Source organism: Rattus norvegicus, chromosome 19 (assembly GCF_036323735.1).
Source record: "Rattus norvegicus strain BN/NHsdMcwi chromosome 19, GRCr8, whole genome shotgun sequence".
In the NCBI taxonomy this organism is placed as follows: domain Eukaryota; kingdom Metazoa; phylum Chordata; class Mammalia; order Rodentia; family Muridae; genus Rattus; species Rattus norvegicus.
Window position 1 is genome coordinate 70,675,913 of NC_086037.1, and position 21,060 is coordinate 70,696,972.

The 21,060-nt window shown below is 47.5% G+C and overlaps 1 protein-coding gene and 1 long non-coding RNA gene across 9 annotated transcripts in view; one reads left to right on the plus strand and one right to left on the minus strand.

Moving 5' to 3' along the window:
* The window catches only part of Pcnx2 (pecanex 2), a 150,630-nt gene that overhangs the window by 59,673 nt on the left and 69,897 nt on the right, over window positions 1–21,060 (minus strand). For 6 of the 7 annotated variants that reach the window (NM_001427189.1, XM_063278079.1, XM_063278083.1 and 3 more), the window contains 4 exons: window positions 13,544–13,636; window positions 12,257–12,407; window positions 3,160–3,301; window positions 885–1,062 (listed from right to left, as the gene is read on the minus strand). In NM_001427189.1, the coding sequence (NP_001414118.1) occupies window positions 885–1,062; window positions 3,160–3,301; window positions 12,257–12,407; window positions 13,544–13,636 (564 nt within the window). The remainder of the gene's footprint in view (window positions 1–884; window positions 1,063–3,159; window positions 3,302–12,256; window positions 12,408–13,543; window positions 13,637–21,060) is intronic. The other variant, XM_063278080.1, reaches the window with a different exon arrangement.
* On the plus strand, window positions 4,760–20,453 carry LOC108353197 (involucrin-like). Of its 2 annotated transcripts, none has more exons than XR_010060521.1 (5): window positions 4,760–5,513; window positions 6,355–9,132; window positions 9,326–9,428; window positions 10,253–12,940; window positions 13,466–20,453. It is a non-coding gene; the product is annotated as an involucrin-like (long non-coding RNA). The 2 variants fall into 2 exon arrangements; XR_010060520.1 differs by having other exon boundaries at window positions 4,762–5,513; window positions 8,964–9,132; window positions 12,736–12,940.

The following is a 21,060-nucleotide window of genomic DNA, read 5'->3' on the forward strand; positions in this document are numbered from 1 at the left end:
CTGGCCATCTGGGGCTAAAGAATCAGCTGCAGTTAAAAAGAGGCCAGCAGGAATGAGGAAACCTTTGCTTTCTTAGGACAATCGATGCTGTTTAGCTGGTATAAAACCTTTACTTTCTTAGGACAATCAATGCTATTTAGCTGGGTATAAAACCTTTGCTTTCTTAGGACAATAGATGCTGTTTAGCTGCGTGTGCAGAGCCAGCTTTGGTGAATAAGAGTCCAGTTATTATTGAGGTTAAAATCTGAGAAGTGTTTGCTCAGGGTCAGCCTACAGAAGCTGTGGTCTATAAAAGGCCAAGGAAGACCCTAAGGTTAGTAGCCAAACTTGGCAAGTAGAGTCATCTCCCATTTGATATTGGGTTTGAAGACATAGGGGAGACAAGGGCAGTAGCTAAGGCTTGGCACTATGAGATGCCATTACTGAAAGTACAGCCTCAGTTACAGTGGAGGCTCCAGATTAGGGGGGCTCATGAAAAGAGGCTTGGGAACTCTATGAGGATGAGGGTCACTAGATCCTCCCCTGAGGGTCTAACTACCACTTCTTGCTGTCTCAGTGCACATGGAGTTGCCAGGTGTTGGATTACAAAGTAGGGAAAGCTCTGGTGAGAGTTGTGGACCTTGCAGGTCTGTAGTTGTCTGAGTGAGACATGCTACATTTCCTGTGGGGCAACTGTCAGTGTGTCTCTCAAGATCCTGTCAATAACCCCAATAAGTTATTTGGTCCGTGAAGCTGGCCTTCAGTGGGATCCTGACTTTGGTTTATCTATATTGTCTTTCATTCCTGGTGAATTGTTTTTCTCTAAATTTCCCCAGAAAAAGTCAGGCAGCATAGCACACACCCTCTCCATCACTGAAAATGAAGGAAACAAGCCAGAGACTTGCCTTGGTGAACACAATGGACACCATGAAGAAATCCAGGAGGAAACTCTCAGAAACGTCCTTGTAGTCGAAGTGGAAGAAGACGACTGTGAAACCAAGGTTGGCGAACTGGTGAACTGGGTTACAGAATGACGTTCTCAGTAGCTTCATGCCTGCGGTGATCATCAGAAAAATGTCCCAGCTGTGAAAAACAAGAGGCCCGGTCAATGTCACGTGATGCCCTATAATCACTATGGTTCCCTGAGGTCAGACTATGCAAATGCTATGCGCAGGCCCAGAAGGCCAATATGGAGGTCCCGGCACTGTCCACATCTGCACACAGGGAACAGGGCCTCAGAGAATAGGGTGACCATCTGAGGTTTCAGGGAAAAAGCTTCAACGGAGGAGACTTGGTCTGAACTGACTCCCTGGCCCATCTCTTTTGCCACTGAAGATGTTTTATGTCTGTCCTGGTTAGGTTTAACTGTCAACCTGACCCAGCCTAGAGTCATCAATCGGAGAAGAGAGTCTCAATTGAGGTATTGTGTGGATCAGCCTGGCCTGCAGTATGTCTGTTGGGGATTGTCTTCATTGCTAACTGACATAGGAGTGCCAAGCCCACTACAGGCAGGACCAGGCAGGCATGGTTGTGTAAGGAAGCTAGCTAAACGTGGACCTGGGAGAGAGAGAGCCAGCAAGCACCATTCCTCCATTGGTTTCCGCTTCAAGCTCTGTGGGAAACAGTCTAAGAACAGTCATGTGAGGGGAATTCTGAATGCTTGTGAGAAAACTCCAAGAGTCTTGTGACCTCAGTTTCTTCAAGAGCATGGACTTTGTTCTTGGGGTGTATCTTTGTGTCGCTCTCGGGTGTATTGGATAGGAGTGAGTTTACTTCAGCTGTTGTTCCTCATACGGCTGCTGTATGGGATAGCATGTTTTTGCCATGCGCAGCTTGTCTTTGCGACTGCTATGCTTTTATTCAGGTGACTCTTCTTAACCTTAGGAGTATGATCCATTTGATGCGCCGGATAAAACTGACTCTTGCCTGAGACTTTAGCGGGCCTCAGCTTTAGGTTCTGCTCTGGGCTCACTCTGCCAACTAGAGTGGTTAAGTAAAGCTCTCTCCTACTTCAGTTCCTGCCCTGACTTCCCTCAGCAAGAGACCTGGAAGTGTAAGCCTACTAAGTCCTTTCCTCTTCTAAGCTGCTTTTGGTCTGAATGTTTTTATCACTGTGACAGAAAGGAGATTGGGGCACTATCCATCAAAGACGGTGGCCCAGAGTCCTGTTCTCCTCTGCAGTCACAGAATGCACTCAGGGCATATCTGAGGTCATTTGCCACGTAAGAGTGTTCCACAGAAAAACCTAGACAGTTACAAGACACACAGTGTGCTGCTGAGCTAGGGTCTGCTCCACGTGCACTGCCTCATGACAAGCGACCTTCTGAACAAGAACGTGGAAAGAGCCAACATTATGCTCCAAGCACTGAGACAAATGGAGTTTCTTTTATAAAGTCGTTTCAACTCTACACCTTACCTCCAAGGTTTCTTGTTTGCTGCTCTAGTAATCTTCTGACCTTTCAAGTCAGTCCCCTAACTTTTCTCTCTCACGATATCGGTTAAATAGCTGACCAAGGCAGACGTGTGAGAAACCTTCCTTTCTACAGTATTGTTGTTCTGCATCTCCTCCCACCGTAACAGTGTATTCGGCCAGTGACTTCTCACCTTCCATCAGAAGGCCAGATCTGCAAATTACCAAGCGGATTCCCACCTGTAAATTCAGAACTAATTCTCATCTATGAAACCAGTGATTTAGCCTCACACGGTTCATGCATTGCAAGAACCCCACCTGGTGCCCCACCTTTTGTATGATGAGGCACCTCTCGATAAATGCAGGAAGTGAGAGTAGGGTCGTTTCCCCTCTCCCCCGAAGCATGCATGATATTTGCTAAATGAAAGTGATCTGGAGCAATTTGTGAAGCGTGGAGCCAGCGGTGAAGACCCTGGGATTTCCACTTCACGCTGAGCTCCTGTCACCTGAGGAGCATCATCAACCGCTCTTCTGCAGGGAGATGTTCAGACCCCCGATGTTTATCCGTGGCACCACTGTGGGCAGATCAAACCTCGTTTGCATCCCTGTCACTGAACACTTAGTGTCTGTGCGGAATGGATTTGAACAGGAAACCACTCAGTATTCACAGGCTGTGACGTTGGCTTCTGCAGCCTGCTCGGAGGAATCCCAATCAGTTCCGAAAACATTGTGATCCACATTAGTGTGAGAACAAGCGGCAGTCCACTTACTGGGTGCCGAGCCTCCTGTAGTTGCTTATGGAGAAGGCGTCAAGCGTGACAGCGTTCAGGACTATGGCGGGATATAAGAGATACTTTTCGAAACACTGAAGCCACACGTAGAGTCTCTCGAACCACATTAGATGAGCGATATCTGAAAGAAATACAAACCCACTCTGAGTAGAGGCTCTTTCAGGCGAGTAGCACGTGCTCTTCCCTTGCGGCAGGCTGTGGTGCGCCAGGTCTCCATGATGACTGCCTCCCTCCCTCAGAGTCTGCCCAGTCCACAGAGGATAGCACACAGGTCAGCACCCGTGTTTTCGAGACAACTGACTTCCTCAGGTATGATTTATGGGTGGTGAAACACAGTCATAGCTCATCCCATCACCCCTCCAGCTTCACAATATTTTACTTTCTTGGTCACGAAATCCTTTCTATAGTAAATTCTCTTCAAATAAGACAAATAAATGCCAAGCCTCCATATATAAATATTTATATATGGAGACTTGGCATTAATTATATATATTTGGATAAAGACAATAATCTTTATCTGGGGTTGGTAACAAAGGAAAACAAAAGATATGCCAGTCTCTACTAAAACAGGGAAAACCAAGTTCATAAAGGGTTATGGATACAGAGGAAGGAACATGCCCTCCCCTCTGCTCCCCTCCTCTTCCCCCCTCCCGTCTGCCCTCCCCTCCTCTGCTTTCCGCTCCCTCTTCTCCCCTCCCTTCCCTTTCCCTTCCTCGTCTCTCCCCTCCTCCCCTTCCATTCCCTTTCATTTCCTTTCCCATTTTAATCTCCCGAAAGATCAGCTGTTTAAATTTCTCTCTTTATAATTTTTTCCCCTGATTTCTCCATTTATAAGAAATCAACAGTGTCAGATTGAGGCCATCATATCAGAAATGTTCAACCTGCTTCCAAAAACACATCGCAGAATTCTATCAACATTTGTCACCAGTTCGGAGAAACACGACAACCTTGAAGGGAGAGAGAGCCAAGCTGTGTCACCACAGTGCATCACAGGAAACTGAGAAATGCCATGGCTGGAGGGAGTAGGGAGCCATCTGGCCGGGGAAGGGTGTGCATGGCAGATCCTCAAAAACTTGTCGTATTTACTTTTAGGAAATGGTATTTTCCACTGTGTGGCAACAAGAGTGGCTTGAGATGGGGCGAGGGGGAGGTGGGAGTCTTCCCACCGAGGCGACAGGGCCTTGTTGCAGACCATGATAAGAGAAGCAGGTGGTCATGGCCCTCAGTTACTCACTGAAGAAACAGAAAGCAAGAAATGTCAATGGGAACCTGGCCAGAGATGGCTCTGAATGCGACACAGAGCTTGTCAAATATGTAAAAGTAGAATGACTTATTCAATGAGCCCCAACCATCCAAGCTATGCGTGTGTGTGTGTGTGTGTGTGTGTGTGTGTGTGCGTGCGTCCGCATGTGTGGCTGTGTTTCTGTGTTATCTGTGTCTGTCTATGTATCTATGCATGTGTCTGAGTGTAGGTGAGAAACCATGGTCCCCACTGCTGCTCTAAGCCATGTGTCTACGATGTTAGCATTTCAAGGAGATTCAGGGTAGTTTGGATGTGAATTGTCCCCACAGGTTCGTGCGTTTGCACACTTGGTCCCCATCTGGTGGTGCTTTTCTAGGATACTGTGGAACCTTTAGGAGTGTGGGAGTTAACCGGAAGTTGCCACTGTAGCTTGGGCCTTGAAGGAGATGACCACTTCTGGGCTCGGCCAGAGCTTGCTTCTCTTCTTTCCTTTCCTTTCCTTTCCTTTCCTTTCCTTTCCTTTCCTTTCCTTTCCTTTCCTTTCCTTTCCTTTCCTTTCCTTCCCTTCCCTTCCCTTCCCTTTCCTTTCCTTTTCCTTTTCCCTTCCCTCCCTCCCCCTCTCTCCCTTTCTTTCTTTCTTTCTTTCCTCCTCCCTCCCTCCCTCCTTCCCTCCCTCCCTATTTTTAAAGATGTATTTATCTTATGTAGGTGAGTACAGCATTGCTTCCTTTCAGACACACCAATGGAGGGCATCAGATCCCATGACAGATGGTTGTGAGCCACCATGTGGTTTCAGGGAACTGAACTTCTGGAAGAACAGTCAGTGCCCTTAACCTCCGAGACATCTCGCCAGCCCAGAGCTCCTTTCTTAAACTGGAGTGACAGAGAGACCCTGTTATTAACTCTGCATCCACAGTGTCTGAGCTGCTCCAGCCTCCCCATCACAGTGGACCATGATCCTCTGCTTCTCCTTTCCATTGTGTTTGGTCACAGAGAGGAGAAAAGCAACTGCCAGGAACCCACTGCCTGACTTTGCAAGAAGGGGCTTTATGAAGCCCATCCCCCAAAAGGCCAGGCCACACAGACAGAGGTAAGGATGGTTGATGCCTGCACCTTACAGAATGCTGTCACCAGGCAGATGATGCGTGGTGATGGCTGTGGAAGAGCTCCATGCCTCGCTTATGTGGGGAAAAAATTAACCTGAAGAACCAAATCCAAAATCAATAGACAGCAACTGAGACCTAGAGCTGAGGCTGTCCACCTGCCTCACTAGAACCCACCAGCCACCTGATACTTCTATCAGTAGAGTGCCTTGATTTACAACTGTGTTCTTACTGTAAAATCCCCAGGAATATTTACCACATTTGCATATGCACTTAGGGGTAACCCAAGACTTTTGGGCCATGGTCCCACGTTTGGCTCTAGATTAAGATCTCTTCTTTTTTAAGTTGAGAGTTGGGGGTTTACTTTGCTGCTGCTGCTGCTGTTGTTGTTGTTGTTGTTGAGTCAGGGTCTTCTCATGTAGCCCTAGCTGGCTCAGATCTCACTGAAGATCAGGATGACCTTGAGCTCAGAGAGATCGGCCTCCCCAAGTCTCCTGAGCACTGGGATTAAAGGCCTGAGCTGCCAAGGTTCTCTGACAACTGTGTTTGTGCAAAGTGTTTGCTTACTGTTTTATAGAGCCCTAGACATACACACAAACATACAGTAAGGTGGGATGGAGGGAGAGAAAGGAAGGAAGGAGGGGGAAGGGGATAGAGGGAAGGGAGCGAGAGAAGGGAGAAGAAGGAGGAAAGGGAGGGACAGATCATTACGGAACAGCAGAGTTGAAGTGGGTCTGAGATCTCCCAGCTACCAAGCTGTGAGGTCAGGGTCTGTTTACTTACCAACTGATGGAAAATTAATTTCATTTTAATTCCTGCCTGTCTCAGGATCCCGCCAACCTCAGTAATGTATTCTAATGAGATGCTTCGAGCTCTGGGCCTGCGGATCACACTGTGAATGTTTACGTTGGGGGCAGACAGGGGCGCATCGAAATTGACCAGCGATAGAGAAGGACGATTACACAAAAGCCCAAGTCCTGAGTTCTGAGATTTTAACTCGATCCTTTCTTGTGAGACAAGCGAGAGAAAGCTAATAATAAGATAAGCTAGCAAATGAGATAACATGACAAACATGTGTCCTCCGTCCCCATATCGTCTCTGCAGTCATACTCGGCACAGTTAAAAATAAAAGCTGCGTGATCGTATTTTATAACTGCCTCTTTGGAACATCCTGGATATGCAAAGAGGCCATAAAAACACATTACCGGAGAATTGTTCTTCCTCTTTTCCTTGGAATATGAGGCCCCATGAGCGACAGAATGCAAAATAATGACGCTATTTACAAGTTTATGGCTGCTCACTGCAGTTCGATGCTTTAAATTTTCTTAAAGGGTTTTCAGGTTGTATTTTGCTTAGGTGCCCGTGGGACTACAATGGTCTTCCCAATTATTAAAAATTAATCAGGAACCCTCAGGATGCTGTCGAGGTTTGTAAACCCATCTCCTATTCTGATCAGGATCCAGCACAAGCTGGAAGGTTTGAGGCTCTCTGCTCGGGGCATTGAGGGGGTCACCCCTGAGGTATCTGTGCTGGAGAAACCCTAGTGAGTGGAATGAACATCGGGGGTTAGCAAATGGCCATGGACCATCTGTGATCTACAGGTACCCTTGCTCTCTTTGTCGTTCTGGGCTGGAACTATGGCTGTAAAGTCCTTCCAAGTGACACATGTGCCACCCTTCCATTCTCCATAAATAGGCTGCACTTACATCCCAGGACTGCTCAGCCCTTGGACCCTGCCCAGCATAATCTCAAAGTTCATGACCTTTCTTTTCTCCCGTAACCTCATTCTGCTTCAGGGCTTCCTGTGACTCATCCCATGCCTGGAGGTCTCTTCCTCTCCTGTGAGGCTGACTGACCTCCTCTTCAGGTCTGTTTAGTGTCCCCTCACATCTGAATTAGGACTCTTTGCTCCTTTCATGATGAAGGAGAGCCACAGCGGTACCACACAGCACTCTGTCCTTTCTCTGTGATGGCCGCCCAGTGACAGGGAAGACGCACGGTCTAGTTAGGCACCTGACAAAGGAGGCAACCTGGCAGATCAAAGTGGGGGATGTGGGGGTGTCCTTCCAGGAGGACCGCCTGCCTGGTGGGTCAGGATAAAATCCTCAGCCCTGTGATGCTCTGTCTTCTGCTTTGGAAGTGCACTCCGGACTGTCTGTGGCATGCACTGGGTACTTTATATTTTTGATGGGGCAGGCTTGACACCATGGCAAACTTGCAAACACATAAAAGGCTGTAGAGCAATAGGAGGGACTGACATGTTTACATACATGGTATACACACACACACATATACAGACATACATACATACTGTGTATATATATGTATACACACATATATACATATACACATACATATATACATACATGTATATACATATATACATACACACACATATACAGACAGACATATATACCGTGTATATATACATATACACACATATATACATATACGCATACATGTATATACATATATACATACACATGCACAGACATACATGGATGCATATGAATGCAGAGGCCAGAAAAGATATCAGATCCCCTGGAGCAGAACTTGCAAGCTGTTATGAACCAGCAACAAAGGTTCTTTGCAGAGCACTGTGCATTCGTGAACTTGAAACAAGCTAGGGGACCTCAACTAACAGAACACACCCAGGAGACCTGGCTGTAGCCACACCTGTAGGGCATGTTTTCACATAGTGATGGATGGGGGAAGGGCCCAGCCCATTGTGGGTGGTATCACCCCTGGGCTCTGTGTGGTATAAGAAAGCAGGCTGAGCAAGCCATGAGGAGCAAGCCAGTAAGCAGCATCCCTCCATGGCCTCTGCGTCAGCTCCTGCCTCCAGGTTCCTTCTCTGCTTGAGTTCCTGCCCTCACGGCTTTGGTAATGAACTGTTAAGTGAAACTCAGAGTGGAATTAGCCCTTCCCTCCCCGAGCTGCTTTCAGGCATGGCGTTTCACCACAGCAACAGAGACCCTAAGACAACAGCCACATTTATCTTTTTCCTTCTTTCCTCCCTCCCTTCCTTCATTTTGACGACACTTAAAATCCTTACAGCACCTAGAATTCATTTGATACAAAGTCCTCCTTTTAAGATTTCTGCCCACACCCTAGTGCTAACGGAAACATACCCTTATAATTTGCATCTGCGTGGGGACAGTATGGCTCCTTCAGGAGGTGGGGGTTCTGCTTGAAGAAGAGGACCGCCAGTCTCGGAATGGGCTTTTGGGGGTGCCACCAGACCCCTGGTTCCAGCTTTGCCATTTTTTTGTCCTGGTCCTCCCTGATGTGAACAGCCTCTGCTTCATTCCCCTACCAGCATGAACTGAACTGTTCTGATAGGCCATCCCTGCTGTGGAAGACTGAAAGCCCTGGAACTGTGAGCCCCTAAAACCTTTCCTCCCTAAGTTTGCATTCTATAGACCCTTTCTCCTTAGGGTGCAGATGACAGCTTCATCCTTACTGCAGTGACAGCTTACAACTGTCACCTCTGCCGCTCAGCCCTTCTGGCACCTGACATGGGAAGATGAAGGTCTCAGACAACCAGAGAGGCCAAAGGAGGGACGTGAGAAGCCTCGTTCATAAGACGACAGATAAGCAAGTCAGGTACATCCAAGGCACAGAACAAACACAGTAGCATTATTTAGAAGAATTACGTAAATCAACAGGCTATCCAAGAGGAAGTGATTTTTCTTGGAAAGGAGGCATCAGAGAGGGGAAGGGTCGGGCTGACAGGAAGCTGCTGCTTTTCACGACGGTTTGCTCTATTTGATTTCCACACGCTCTGTCACTCTGACAGACATGAAAGATGCGTGAGAGAACGTGGCATCCCTCCGAGTCATGTCTGTGCTATGCAGAGACCAGTCAGCCTGCAACGGGGACCAGCTTCGCTACAGTGCAAGGTAGATCTCACGCAGAACTACAAGTCTGGGACTTATTATTGAATCACTAGTGGCACATTAATATATATATTTACACACATATATATATATACATATATGTGTGTATATATATTGATATTAAATGAGATTCTCAATTGATGTGTTTTATAATTTACATACTATAATTTACATAATATAATCCTCACTCATTTTATTCTAATGCATGGAAAAATGAACATCTAAAGGTTTCCCCACTGGCATGCTTCTCAGGGTGTTCTTTTACCTGCTCTCTACCTCCAAAGGTTTCCTTGTACACACCAGCCTGCAGGGACCCTCCCTTCCTTCTGTGACTTTACAAAGCAAAGGGCAATTTGTTCATTCAGCCAACATTTACTGAATCGCACCATGTACCAGATTCAGCACTCCCGTTACGGAGTCCCGTGTGTTTTCTAGTTCATCTGAATATCCATCCACAATGACTAACATTCATTGTCAACTTGAGTGGCAGGGGACATGAGCCTCTGGGCACAGCTGTGAGGGACGATCTAGATCGGGTTAATTGAGGTGAGAAACCCTCTTTAATTATGGATGACGCCCTTCCATGGCCTGGGATCCAGGCTGAAGAAACAGGAGAAAGCTGAATGCTGGCATTGGTTTGTCTCTGTTCTCTGACCATGGATGCCATGTGATCAGCTGTCTCTAGCCTCTGCAGGTCAGACCTTCCCTGATGAGATGAACTGCTCCTTCAAATGGAGAACCCAAACAAATCTTCTCTCCTTAAGTTTCTTTGGTTAGGTATTTTTGCTGCAGGAAGAAGGGAGAGAACATCCATCCTCTGCCTGCAGGTGTCACTGTTGCTTCAGTTGCCAACTGGACACCCCCAAGGGACCCTCTTGTCAACTGGACATTCCTGAGGGACCTTCTTGTCAACTGGACACCCCCGAGGGACCCTCTTGTCAACTGGACACCCCCGAGGGACCCTCTTGTCAACTGGACACCCCCAAGGGACCCTCTTGTCAACTGGACATTCCTGAGGGACCCTCTTGTCAACTGGACATTCCTGAGAGACCCTCAATGAGGAACTGTCTCCGGTATAGTGGCCTGTGTTAAGTCCGAGGGGACATTCTCTTGATGGATGACTGATGTGGGTGGCTGGGCAGCCCATCATGGGCTGGTGTCCTGGTACTCTAAGAAAGCAGGCTGAGCAAGGAAAGGCCTCCATGGCCTCTGCTTTCAGTTCTTGACCCAATTCCCCTCTGTGAAGGGGCAGGACCCGAAAGTCATAAGGTAAACCCTTTCCATCCCAACTCACTTTTTGTCCTGGTGTTTACCACGGCAGCAGAAGCAAAGCAGGACAGGACTTCTCCACAAGCCGTCTATGGCACGGGCCATGGACCCTTACCGAGGCGCCACTCCTGCCTACCCCTTTAGGTCTTGGTAAAATGGCAACAATTTGAGTTCAAGTAGCACATGGAATCGCTGAGGTTAAGTAGCACACCAGCCTGGGGCTGTGGCCGGACTCTTCTTCGGGGAGGAGCTGTGGGAACTGGAGGCTGGGTTGTGAGCGTTCGTTTCTCCTCCGAAGGGAAAGGTTTCAGACACAGTTCCTTGCTCATCACTCCTTCTCCGTCTTAAACGGTTCGCAGTCCAGGCAGCTTCTGGTCCCAGCCAGAGCCATCCCCTGCCTACCACAGGCTCTCCGTGCTGGACGGTGCTGCCACTAATCCTACCACATCTTCCTTCCCTCTTCTGACCTTTTCCTGACCTCCCCTTTGTCATCATAAGATGCCAAAGTCTCTAAATCCAGAGCCTCCTGGAGTCCTTTGGTGCCTCCGCCCACCCGGTGCACAACCGAACTCTAGTTGTAACCAAAGGTCACAGTGAGCTGACCGTGTGCACCCAGCAGCTCTAGGCAGTTTCAATGCCTTAGTATTTACTGGGAATTCATTTTAAATATCTGAAAGTAGGACCAGGTCATCTGTTCTTCTCTCTGTTCATGTGTGGGGGGCAGGAAACTGCAGGGCAGGAAACTGCAGAGCAGAGGGGCTTACGGAGTTGTACCCAATTTACATTTTAATTTTTTTTTTTTTTTTTATGTAGAGGCAAAGGCCATGCTGCCCGGGCCATCCTCAACCTTATTATGTAGATAAGGATGACCTGGAACTTCTGATCTTCCCATTTCCACTTCCCAAATGCTGGGATTTCAGGCATTCAGGCATGTGGGAACCACCCCCAATTTATGCAGTGCTAGGCATCAAACCTAGAGGGGGTTTTTGTTGTTGTTGTTGTTTTGTTTTGTTTTTTGTTTTTTTTTTTTCATGCTTGGTAAGGATTCCACCAACCAAGCCACATCCCCACCCTCCAGAAGAAATGTATCTTTTATCTGAAGGTCTGCACCAGGCTATTCTCCCATGGAAACTGCTATATCTACCCATGTAGATACAGCTACTGTCTACACAAAGCGAGTTCGTGGAAGCTCAAGAATCCAGGGCCTGGTAGCTAATGTTCGAGTATGGAGTGGTTCTCTCCTCAGTGACCAGTCACTGTGACCAGAATTGTAACCGTCAAGCGTGAGCAACAGATGCTAATCTCCCTATGAAACCAATGAGCAGTGACTACGCTAACAGGACTTTATAGTTAATTTGACAGACGTCCTCTCCAGTTCCACCTGAGCGGCCTGTTTTGTGCGACGCCTAGACTCCATTCTTGTAACTATGGGCAAACGCGCAGTCAACGGCGCTGCCTCTGAAGCGTGCAGCACCGATCGCACTCACGGGCAGAGCTGCGCACTTGGATCACGAGAAGGACACCCACCGCATTGCTGTCCCTCCCGAGACTGGGACACTGACCTCTTGCCTCCCGCTGCTGGTACTCCTTACTCTTGAGCACAGGGTGGGAAATCCACATCCAGGGATGGTGCTTCCGGAGCTGAGGGAGCAGGTGGTGTGTGATAAGCCCCACGGTGCCCGCCAGGGCAAAGAGCACGATGCTGAGAAAAGGCTGTGGGGAGGGGGAGGTCAACGGTCAACACAAACACACTCTTGAGTAATGCAGGCATCTGCCATCACGCCTTCCCTCCTGTGTTTGGTTTGTTTTTTTTTTTTGGCCTGTGCATGTCATGTGCGTGCAGGTACACATGCATACACATGCATGAAAAGGTCAGGGGATAATCTTGGATGTCATTCCTCAGGTCCCATTTGGCATCTCAGTTTTCTGAGACAGTCTCTCACTGGCCTGGAATTCACTCAGTAGTCCAGGCTAGCTGGAAGGCTTGTAAGTCTACCAGGGTACTGACTGAGCCTGCCCCCTACCCTCTTCCCTCTCATAGGAAGACCTGTGTGTTGAGAGCTGCTATGAACAAGGTGGGGGAGTGACCCCTGGAAGAGACTGGGAGAATTCTGCCCCCGGCATCACACCCTACATCGTCATCTCTTTTCAAAACTAGAGACCAGCACACTCAGCTGATAGAGCAGTCCTGGGAGGATGTGGCCGTGGTGGACGTCCCATGTTTGTTTACAAGGCAACAATATTCTGTAAGAACTGTAAGGCAAGGTACCATGTAGCCTCTGCTTAGCTTGTTCTCAGTATGTATGTATATATGTATATATATATGCATGCATGCATATATGTATATATATTTGTGTGTGTGTGTGTGTGTGTGTGTGTGTGTGTGTGTGTGTGTGTCTCCAAATGTCCATCACTGTGGCTTAGTCCAGATACAGTGACTTCTCCCTCTACTGATGGAGGTCTGGTGTCTGTTCCCAGCTTGTCACACTGACAACTGTCCGTGATTACAAACTGTTCATCACTCTTTTTTTTTTTGGTTCTTTTTTTCGGAGCTGGGGACCGAACCCAGGGCCTTGCGCTTCCTAGGCAAGTGCTCTACCACTGAGCTAAATCCCCAACCCCGTGTTCATCACTCTTAGAGACAAAACGACTCCCCCAGGGAGAGGAAGTGACACACAGAAAGGTGGCCCAGGATGTGGCTCTCAGTGTGTGTGTTCCTTGAGGCTCTCCCCTGACTCCTCTACCCTTCTGTGCTCTCATTCCATGCCTAGCTTCCATCAAGAGAACGGCAAGGGGTGCAGAGCCTTGGGGCCCAGAGCCTTGGGGTGTAGAGCCTTGGGGACACCTACCCGTAAGGACAGGAAGACAGTGCTGGCACTGACTGCAAAGGAGAGGACAGCAGCTGCGGAGCAGATGATGAGGTCCGATCTCAGGACGTCCTTCTAGGAAGAGAAGATTGGCTGTGAGGTCAGCTCTGTGTGGCTTCCTCCTGGCGCTTGCCAGGTGAGTCAGTGGTGAGTCAGTGGCAGGGTGCTGACCCTCTGCACTGCTCACTCACTAAGACACCCCAGGGCTAAGCTAAGTCCACTAGCTTAGTCGCCGGCTCCCACTGTGGACGTCTCCGGGAAAGGGAGGTAGGTATGGTGCTTGTGGATAAACACACATGCACTACGGTGGAGGGAACACACATGTCTACACATGAGAGGCCTAAGGTTCCGTCCCACAAACTTGGACGGGATACTGAGTCCCCACAGACCTCCCGAAGCCCCGCAACTCAGACTCTCATTACAGATGGTTCTGAGCCACCATGTGGTTGCTGGGATTTGAACTCAGGACCTCTGGAAGAGCAACCAGTGCTCTTAACCACTGAGCCATCTCTCCAGCCCGCAACTCAGACTCTCACAAAGCAGGGCTGATGCTAACAGTCTCAACAAGGTCCCGGGTGGCCTCGGGTGTCAACATGCATCCTGGAGACACCAGACAGAAGCCTTGCATACATTTACAGGTTGGACCATGCTATACACTTCCATTCAGCCATCAGATCCATAAACAGACAGACAGACAGACAAATAACTACCACTTTCCAGCTACTTCAGTACACATAGCATGGGAATGTAAGGTTAGTGTCACCTGCCTGGCTTCCTTTTGTTGATCTTAAAATGTAAACAATGTGTGCTAGCGTGATGCCTGTGTTAACATGTAAAGCTGGACAGGCAGTAGGAACGATAAAGAGAATACAGACACCGACCGATGGGTGTGAAGTGGTCAGATTGAACCCGTGTAGAGAAGGTGGTTTAGGAAGACCACAGTCCCCACACCGTCTCTTGTCATACACCCGATGTATCTGTTCTGAACTACCTCTTGGAAGTCAGTGAGTACTGAGAATGTGGGAGGAATTAAAGTGATAATGCACTACCCAATTCTCCAACTGCTGCTGCAGCCTGTGGTAGGGTGATTTGCCCTCACACTATTGAGGGAAGTTAAGATGGAACTGAAGCGACCATGTTAAGCAGAAATCATGGAGAAACATTGTTGCTGGCTCACTTACAAGCTTATGCTTAGTTAGCTTTCTTGTACAGTCCCAGCCCACCTGCCTAGGGAATGTTGCTGCCCATAGTGGGCTAAGCCCTCTTATGTTGATTAACAAGACAGGCTCATAGGCCAATCTGATCTAGGCAAGTCCTCAATCTACGCTCCCTTCTCAGGTGACCTTGAGCTGTGTCAGGTGGATGATTAAAGCTAGCTAGAACCATGATTTGAGATTTGACTTAGCTTTATTTCAGAAGCCCAGAGGAATCTGTCTAGACCCTGTTGTCATTGCTCACACTTGCAAAGCACCAGGCCTCCCAGAGAGCAAGTCTGCCATTTATAGCATTTTTTGGCTGTAAAGATTGCTAGCTTTTTCCTGTTTTTCTCTGGGATGAGTTTATGTCATTCAAAATCACTACATAGTTCTTCACAGGGAAGAATGCTTTATCAAGTAATATGATTCAAAACTGTGTCATATTTAATTGACTGATTTTTCTGTTTGAAGAGAAAACAGGCATCGGTTTGAGTGTGGGGCAGGTAAGTCTGGAGGGTAACCATTCTCTTACTCTTAGAGGGAGGGCAAACGTGAATGAAAATTATTTCAATTCTCTTCCCAAGCTGGATGGCATGTTAGAACAGTACTGCAACTAACCAATCATGTAATTAGAGGCAGGCTCTCATATTCCAGGCTGGATTTGAACTTGCTTTATAGCTGAGGATGATCTTGAACCCCTCTCTACCTTACACATTCACACAGCATTGTTGAGGTATCGTTGATGTATTTAAAATGTGAAGTCTGAAGGGGTTTTAAAATTTATTCATTTTTATTCCATGTGTACAAAGGTTTTTACCTGCATGTTGGCATACTAGTGCCCCTGCAGGCCACAAGACAACTTGGGTCCTCTGGAACAGTTATGAGCAGCCATGTGGGAGCTGGGACTTGAACCTGGATCCTCTGCTAGACCAGCCAGTGCTCTTAACCATTAAGCTATCTCTCCAGTCTCAGCGTGATGAATTTTGACACAGGCCTACCTCCGGAAGGGCATCACCATTGATTGATAATTTAATGATTTAAATGTAAATTAGCAGCATATTTTTTTGGCTCTGGGGTTTCCTTTCTGGTGTTTGCCCACTCTATCCCTCACTTGACACTGATCTCTGCTTCATGTTTATGATCTGATCTCATTTTCAGAACACTATACACACACTATACACAGAAAATCACATTGTAGGTCTGGCTTCTATTTTTCAGTCTGGCTTCTCTCTCTCTCTCTCTCTCTCTCTCTCTCTCTCTCTCTCTCTCTCTCTCTCTCTCTTTCCGGAGCTGGGGACCGAACCCAGGGCCTTGCTGTTTCTAGGCAAGCGCTCTACCACTGAGCTAAATCCCCAATCCCCAGTCTGGCTTCTTTTGGTTCAGTCTTAGTCACTGTTCTGTTGCTGTGAAGAGACACCATGACCCAGGCAATGCTCATGAAGAGCATGCTGGCTTACAGTTTTAAAGAGCCAGTCCATGATCATCATGTCGGGAAGCAGACAGGCATGGTGCTGGGGCAGCAGCCAAGGGGTTTTGTATCCTTATCCACAGTAGCAGGCAAAGAGAGGCATAGCCTTTTGAAACCTCAGTGCCTACCTCAGGTGACACACATCCTTTAGCAATCACACCTCCAAACAGTTCGTCACTGGGGAGCGAGCCTTCCAATACATAAGGCTAGGGGACCGGCTTTTATTAAACCATCGCACACAGTACAATTCTCCCGGTATCTGTTCCAGGTTACTGTCTACCAGTCGATTCCTCTTTGTTGCCGGGGAGGATTCTTCGGAACAGTATGCTTCAGTGTGTTTATTCGCATGTGGACATGCATTTGAATGTGCTTCTGGTTTTGACTGTCCTATATAAAACGGCAGTGAATATTCATGATGTGTGTCTCCAGACACGGGTGCTCTCTTTCCTTGTGTAAATATCTGGGTTATAAGGGACGCTGGGGTTTAGCTTTTTTTTTTTTTTAAAAAAAATTCTAAACTGTTTTTTGAAAATTATGATAATCCTGCTGCATTCTGGGTGTGCGTCCTGGACATTCCACAGTCTCTGAAGGACGGTTTAGTTTTAACCATAGGGTCAGCTGGGCAGTCAAGGGCTCTTCAGTGCAAATAATCACACCCCCCCCCAATATTCTGTGCCCTGTTTTTGTTATGCCCCTCCTTTATAATTTAAATCACAAGCCACGATTTGCTAATTTATGACGCAGTAATGAATTCCTGTGTGTGTGTGTGTGTGTGTATGTCTGTGTGTGTCTGTGTGTCTGTGTGTGTGTGAGTGTGTGTGTCATTGTGTGTGTCTGGGTTTATGTGTGTGTCTGTATGTGAGTATGTATGTCTGTGTGTGTGAGTATGTATGTCTGTGTGTATGTGTCTGTGTGAGTGTGTGTCTGTGTGTATGTGTCTGTGTGTGTCTGTGTGTGAGTGTGTGTCTGTGTGTGTGTATGTGTCTATGTGTGTTTGTATGTCTGTGTCTCTGTGTGTGTTGTTGTTGAAACTCTCCCTTTCCTAAGCAGTTGACATCATAATGGCTGGTAGGAAGGAAGGTAAGAGACAGGGGTCTACAGGCCTTCAGGTTCCTTTCTCCCAGCTCTGGGTTTACAATTCACTGGGGTGGGCTTTTAAGGACAGTGGGACACAGTGGTCCAATTTTAGTTATTGTAAATGCTTGAGTTTTAAGATTTATTTATTTTTATTTATTTTATGTATATGAGTACACTGTATTTTATGTATATGAGTTGTCTTCAGACACACCAGAAGAGGGTATCAGATCCCATTACAGATGGTTGTGAAGCCACCAGGTTGTTGCTGGGAATAGAACTCAGGACCTCTGGAAGAGCAGCTAGTGCTCTTAACCACTGAGCCATCCCTCCAGCGCCAAGGTTTATTTTTAAATGTTCATTTATGTGCATCGCTGTGAATGTGCTGCTTATGTGCAGGTTCCCACAGAGGCCAGAAGTCAGTGCTGGGTCCTCTGGAGCTGAGGTCACAAGCAGGCGTGAGCCACCAGATGTGGCCCAGGGAACCAGACTACTGCCCTTCACGGCTGAGGCACCTCTCCTCTGTGGAGGTCACCTCTAACAAGCCTCATCAAGCATTTACACGGTTTACTTGTTCACAAACGTTTTGCAGATCCCCGCAAATCAGGATTTCTATTGCAGCTAAGAGCAGCAGGGTGAGTGTTCCCACCATTCTGGGCAGCCAGGACAGCTACACTGACCTCCTCACCTTCATTCTCACCCTGAGAAGGTGGGCCTCAGTGTTCCAGACCCTCTGCCTCACAGCCCCAGAAATGTTTCTCTCTGCTGTGTCAGAGATGAAGACAGAGGCTAACTGAACTTGAACAGAGAGCTGCCTGCTCTGTTTACTCCACTCCTTTAGCTGCCCAAATTTATCCTCACTCTGTTGTTTTTAGCAAGAGCAGAAGCAATTTGATTCAGATTGTTTTGCTTTTAATCAGCAGGTCTGCTTGGATAGTTTATCTGCCCCAGTACGGGGTGGACTTCCTCCTCTCTGCCAACCCACTTTCCTGTCTTCCCGAAACTCTCTAATCCCTTTGTGACACAGCCTGGTGTCTAGTGAAGGATTAGTGCTAAAACTCTTTCTCCCTCCCACTGCTGGACGCCGCACACTGGATAATCGACTCTTGATTGTGACGCTCAGTTTTCACACAGTACATGCTCATGACTGATGAGTCCTTCCTGGCTTCCTCAGATCTGCTAATCCCACCCTGATCTTGGACGGGTCTTTCTCTCTCTCTTTTTTCTCATGATTCAGCCTTTTAAAAAATAGACTCTTAAGTCTCAAAGCAATAATCTCACTTTTTTTGTCTCTCTCTTTCGAGTTTTCCTTAAGCTACGAGCTGCTGTTTTTCTAAATAGACTTTATGATCATTTTGCCAAAGCTGTGAATTTGATTCCATTGGGAATGTTTTTGAACTGCATTAAGCATAAAAAATATTGTGAAAGGCTTGGCAGTTTATAAACCTCACTCTTCCCACCCACAGCTGGGGGAGGGCGTCTGTCCACCTCTGTAAAGAGGGCTTCGTTTACATCCATCTTGACAGGCTGCCTCCTTTTACCTCCCTGTCACATATGGGTGAGTTCAGCCCATGGTCCCATTCTTCTTTCCCATGTCGGGAGCTGGGCTGGGCTCTGGCTTTGCTGTCCTAGGTTATTTGGCGATGTTGATGTGCCCCTGCATTCTAAGTTGTCTTTTCTCTGCTGGCATCTGTGGATGCCCCTGGCAACCATAATTGACTCTAATAAGATTTGCTGTGTGTTCTCCTCACACAGGGCACCTGAGCTACATTTGCTCTTCTTTCGAGAGTTCTAGAGGGATAATCCACGGTGATAATTTCCCCTTCCTTAATGGTAAATGTATGCATGTTTAATAAAAAGATACATTTCTTCTCAGTATATTAAGCATTTAAAATTTATTGTGGGGGGAGTATGCATGTATGTGTTTGTATGTATGTGTTTGCATATGTGTTCCTATGTGTGTGTATGTGCGTGTGTGTGCGTGTGTGTGCGTGTGTGCGTGCGTGTGTGTGCGTGTGTGTGTGTGCGTGCGTGTGTGTGTGTGTGTGTAAGCTAAATGTCAACTGTCTACTTCAGGAGTCATTTCTCCTCAGCCATCTAATCTGTTTTGTTGTTGTTGTTTTGTTTTGTTTTTGTTTTTGTCTTTGTTTTTTTTTGACACAGAGTCAGTCACTGGTCTGGATTTTACCAAGTAAGTCAAGCTGGCTGTCTAGCAAGTCCCAGGGACCAGTCTGTCTCCATCTCCCCAGAGTGTGCATGGGGCCAGGATTACAAGTGCAGAGCTCACACCCAGGTTCTATATGTGGGTTCTGGGGATCAAACTCAGGTTCTCATGCTTGTGCCTCACAAACTGGGCCACCCACCTCCCTAGCCGTACCGAGGCACTGTTGGCAGGACTTCACGCCTCTCCCCTGAAAGAAGCGTAAGGAAGTATTGCAACACTGCAGAGCCTGAAGATTTAGCCAGAGAGGGAATCAGAAAACTCTAGATGCTGTAACAAATAGTCTAGAAGTTGTCTGAATTTTAGACACAGTAATAAGAGGCTTTTGAGAAATAATATGTTGGTCTGTACTAACTGAATGCAATGTAAACTTGACCATTGAGAGTGAACATGGAAAGAACTATGCACACAAGGTGCATGGGGAGGGCCATGTGCACAAGGCTTAGAGAAAGAGAACATTGAAAACCATGAGGACCAAATTCTAATCTTCTTTACTTACAGGGTAAATTTTGAGGGTGGGGTCTGTGTGCACAACCCGTCCCACTTTGCTCCTGCAGAAACCCACAAGCCTTCTGGCATCTCCTTTCTCCAGCAGCGCAGCTCAGAGGACAGTTTTGGAAAGGGTTGGTGTTCTGGTTAAAACTTGCAGCAAAAGATGGGTAAGTTAGCTGTTATCTGTCATAGTTTGAATATGCTTGGCCTAGGGAGTGGCACTACTTGGAGGTGTGGCCACTATTGGAGTGGGTGTGGCCTTGTTGGAGTAGGTGTGGCCCTGTTAGAGTAGGTGTGGCCCTGTTGGGGTAGGTGTGGCCCTGTTGGAGTAGGTGTGGCCCTGTTAGAGTAGGTGTGGCCTTGTTGGAGTAGGTGTGGCCCTGTTAGAGTAGGTGTGGCCCTGTTGGGGTAGGTGTGGTCCTGTTGGAGTGGGTGTGTCCCTTTGGGTGTGAGCTTTAAGACCCTCATCCTAGCTGCCTGAAAGTCAGTATTCTGATAGCAGCCTTCAGATGAAGATGTAGAATTCAGCTCCTCCTGCACCATGCCTGCCTGGATGCTGTCATGGTCCTGCCTTGATGATAATGGACTGAACCTCTGAACCTGTAAGCCAGCCCCAATTAAATGTCTTTTATAAGAGTTGCCATGGTCACGGTGTCTGTTCACAGCAGTAAAACCCTAACTAAGACGCTAGCCTATGAATGCAGATCTCAAAATCGCATGGAAATATTATGATTAGACAGGCACTCCTCACAGAGAGGAGCACGGACAACCCATTCTATCACTTAATGCTTCACCATTTCCAACAGACAAAGCTTATACGAGAGCATCAAATGGGGGTGAGGTTGGGGCAGTGAGAACTCAGTGGGAAAAAGGTATCTTCCAGGCAGACCTGATGATCCAGGCTCAATCCCTAGAATCCATGTAACCAACTCCACAAAGTTGACCTCTGACCTCCATGGGCACACCATGGCATATGCACCCAGTTTCCTCTGCCCAATAATAAATGTATAAACGATTTTCTTAAAAGACCATGGGGAGCATAGGAAAC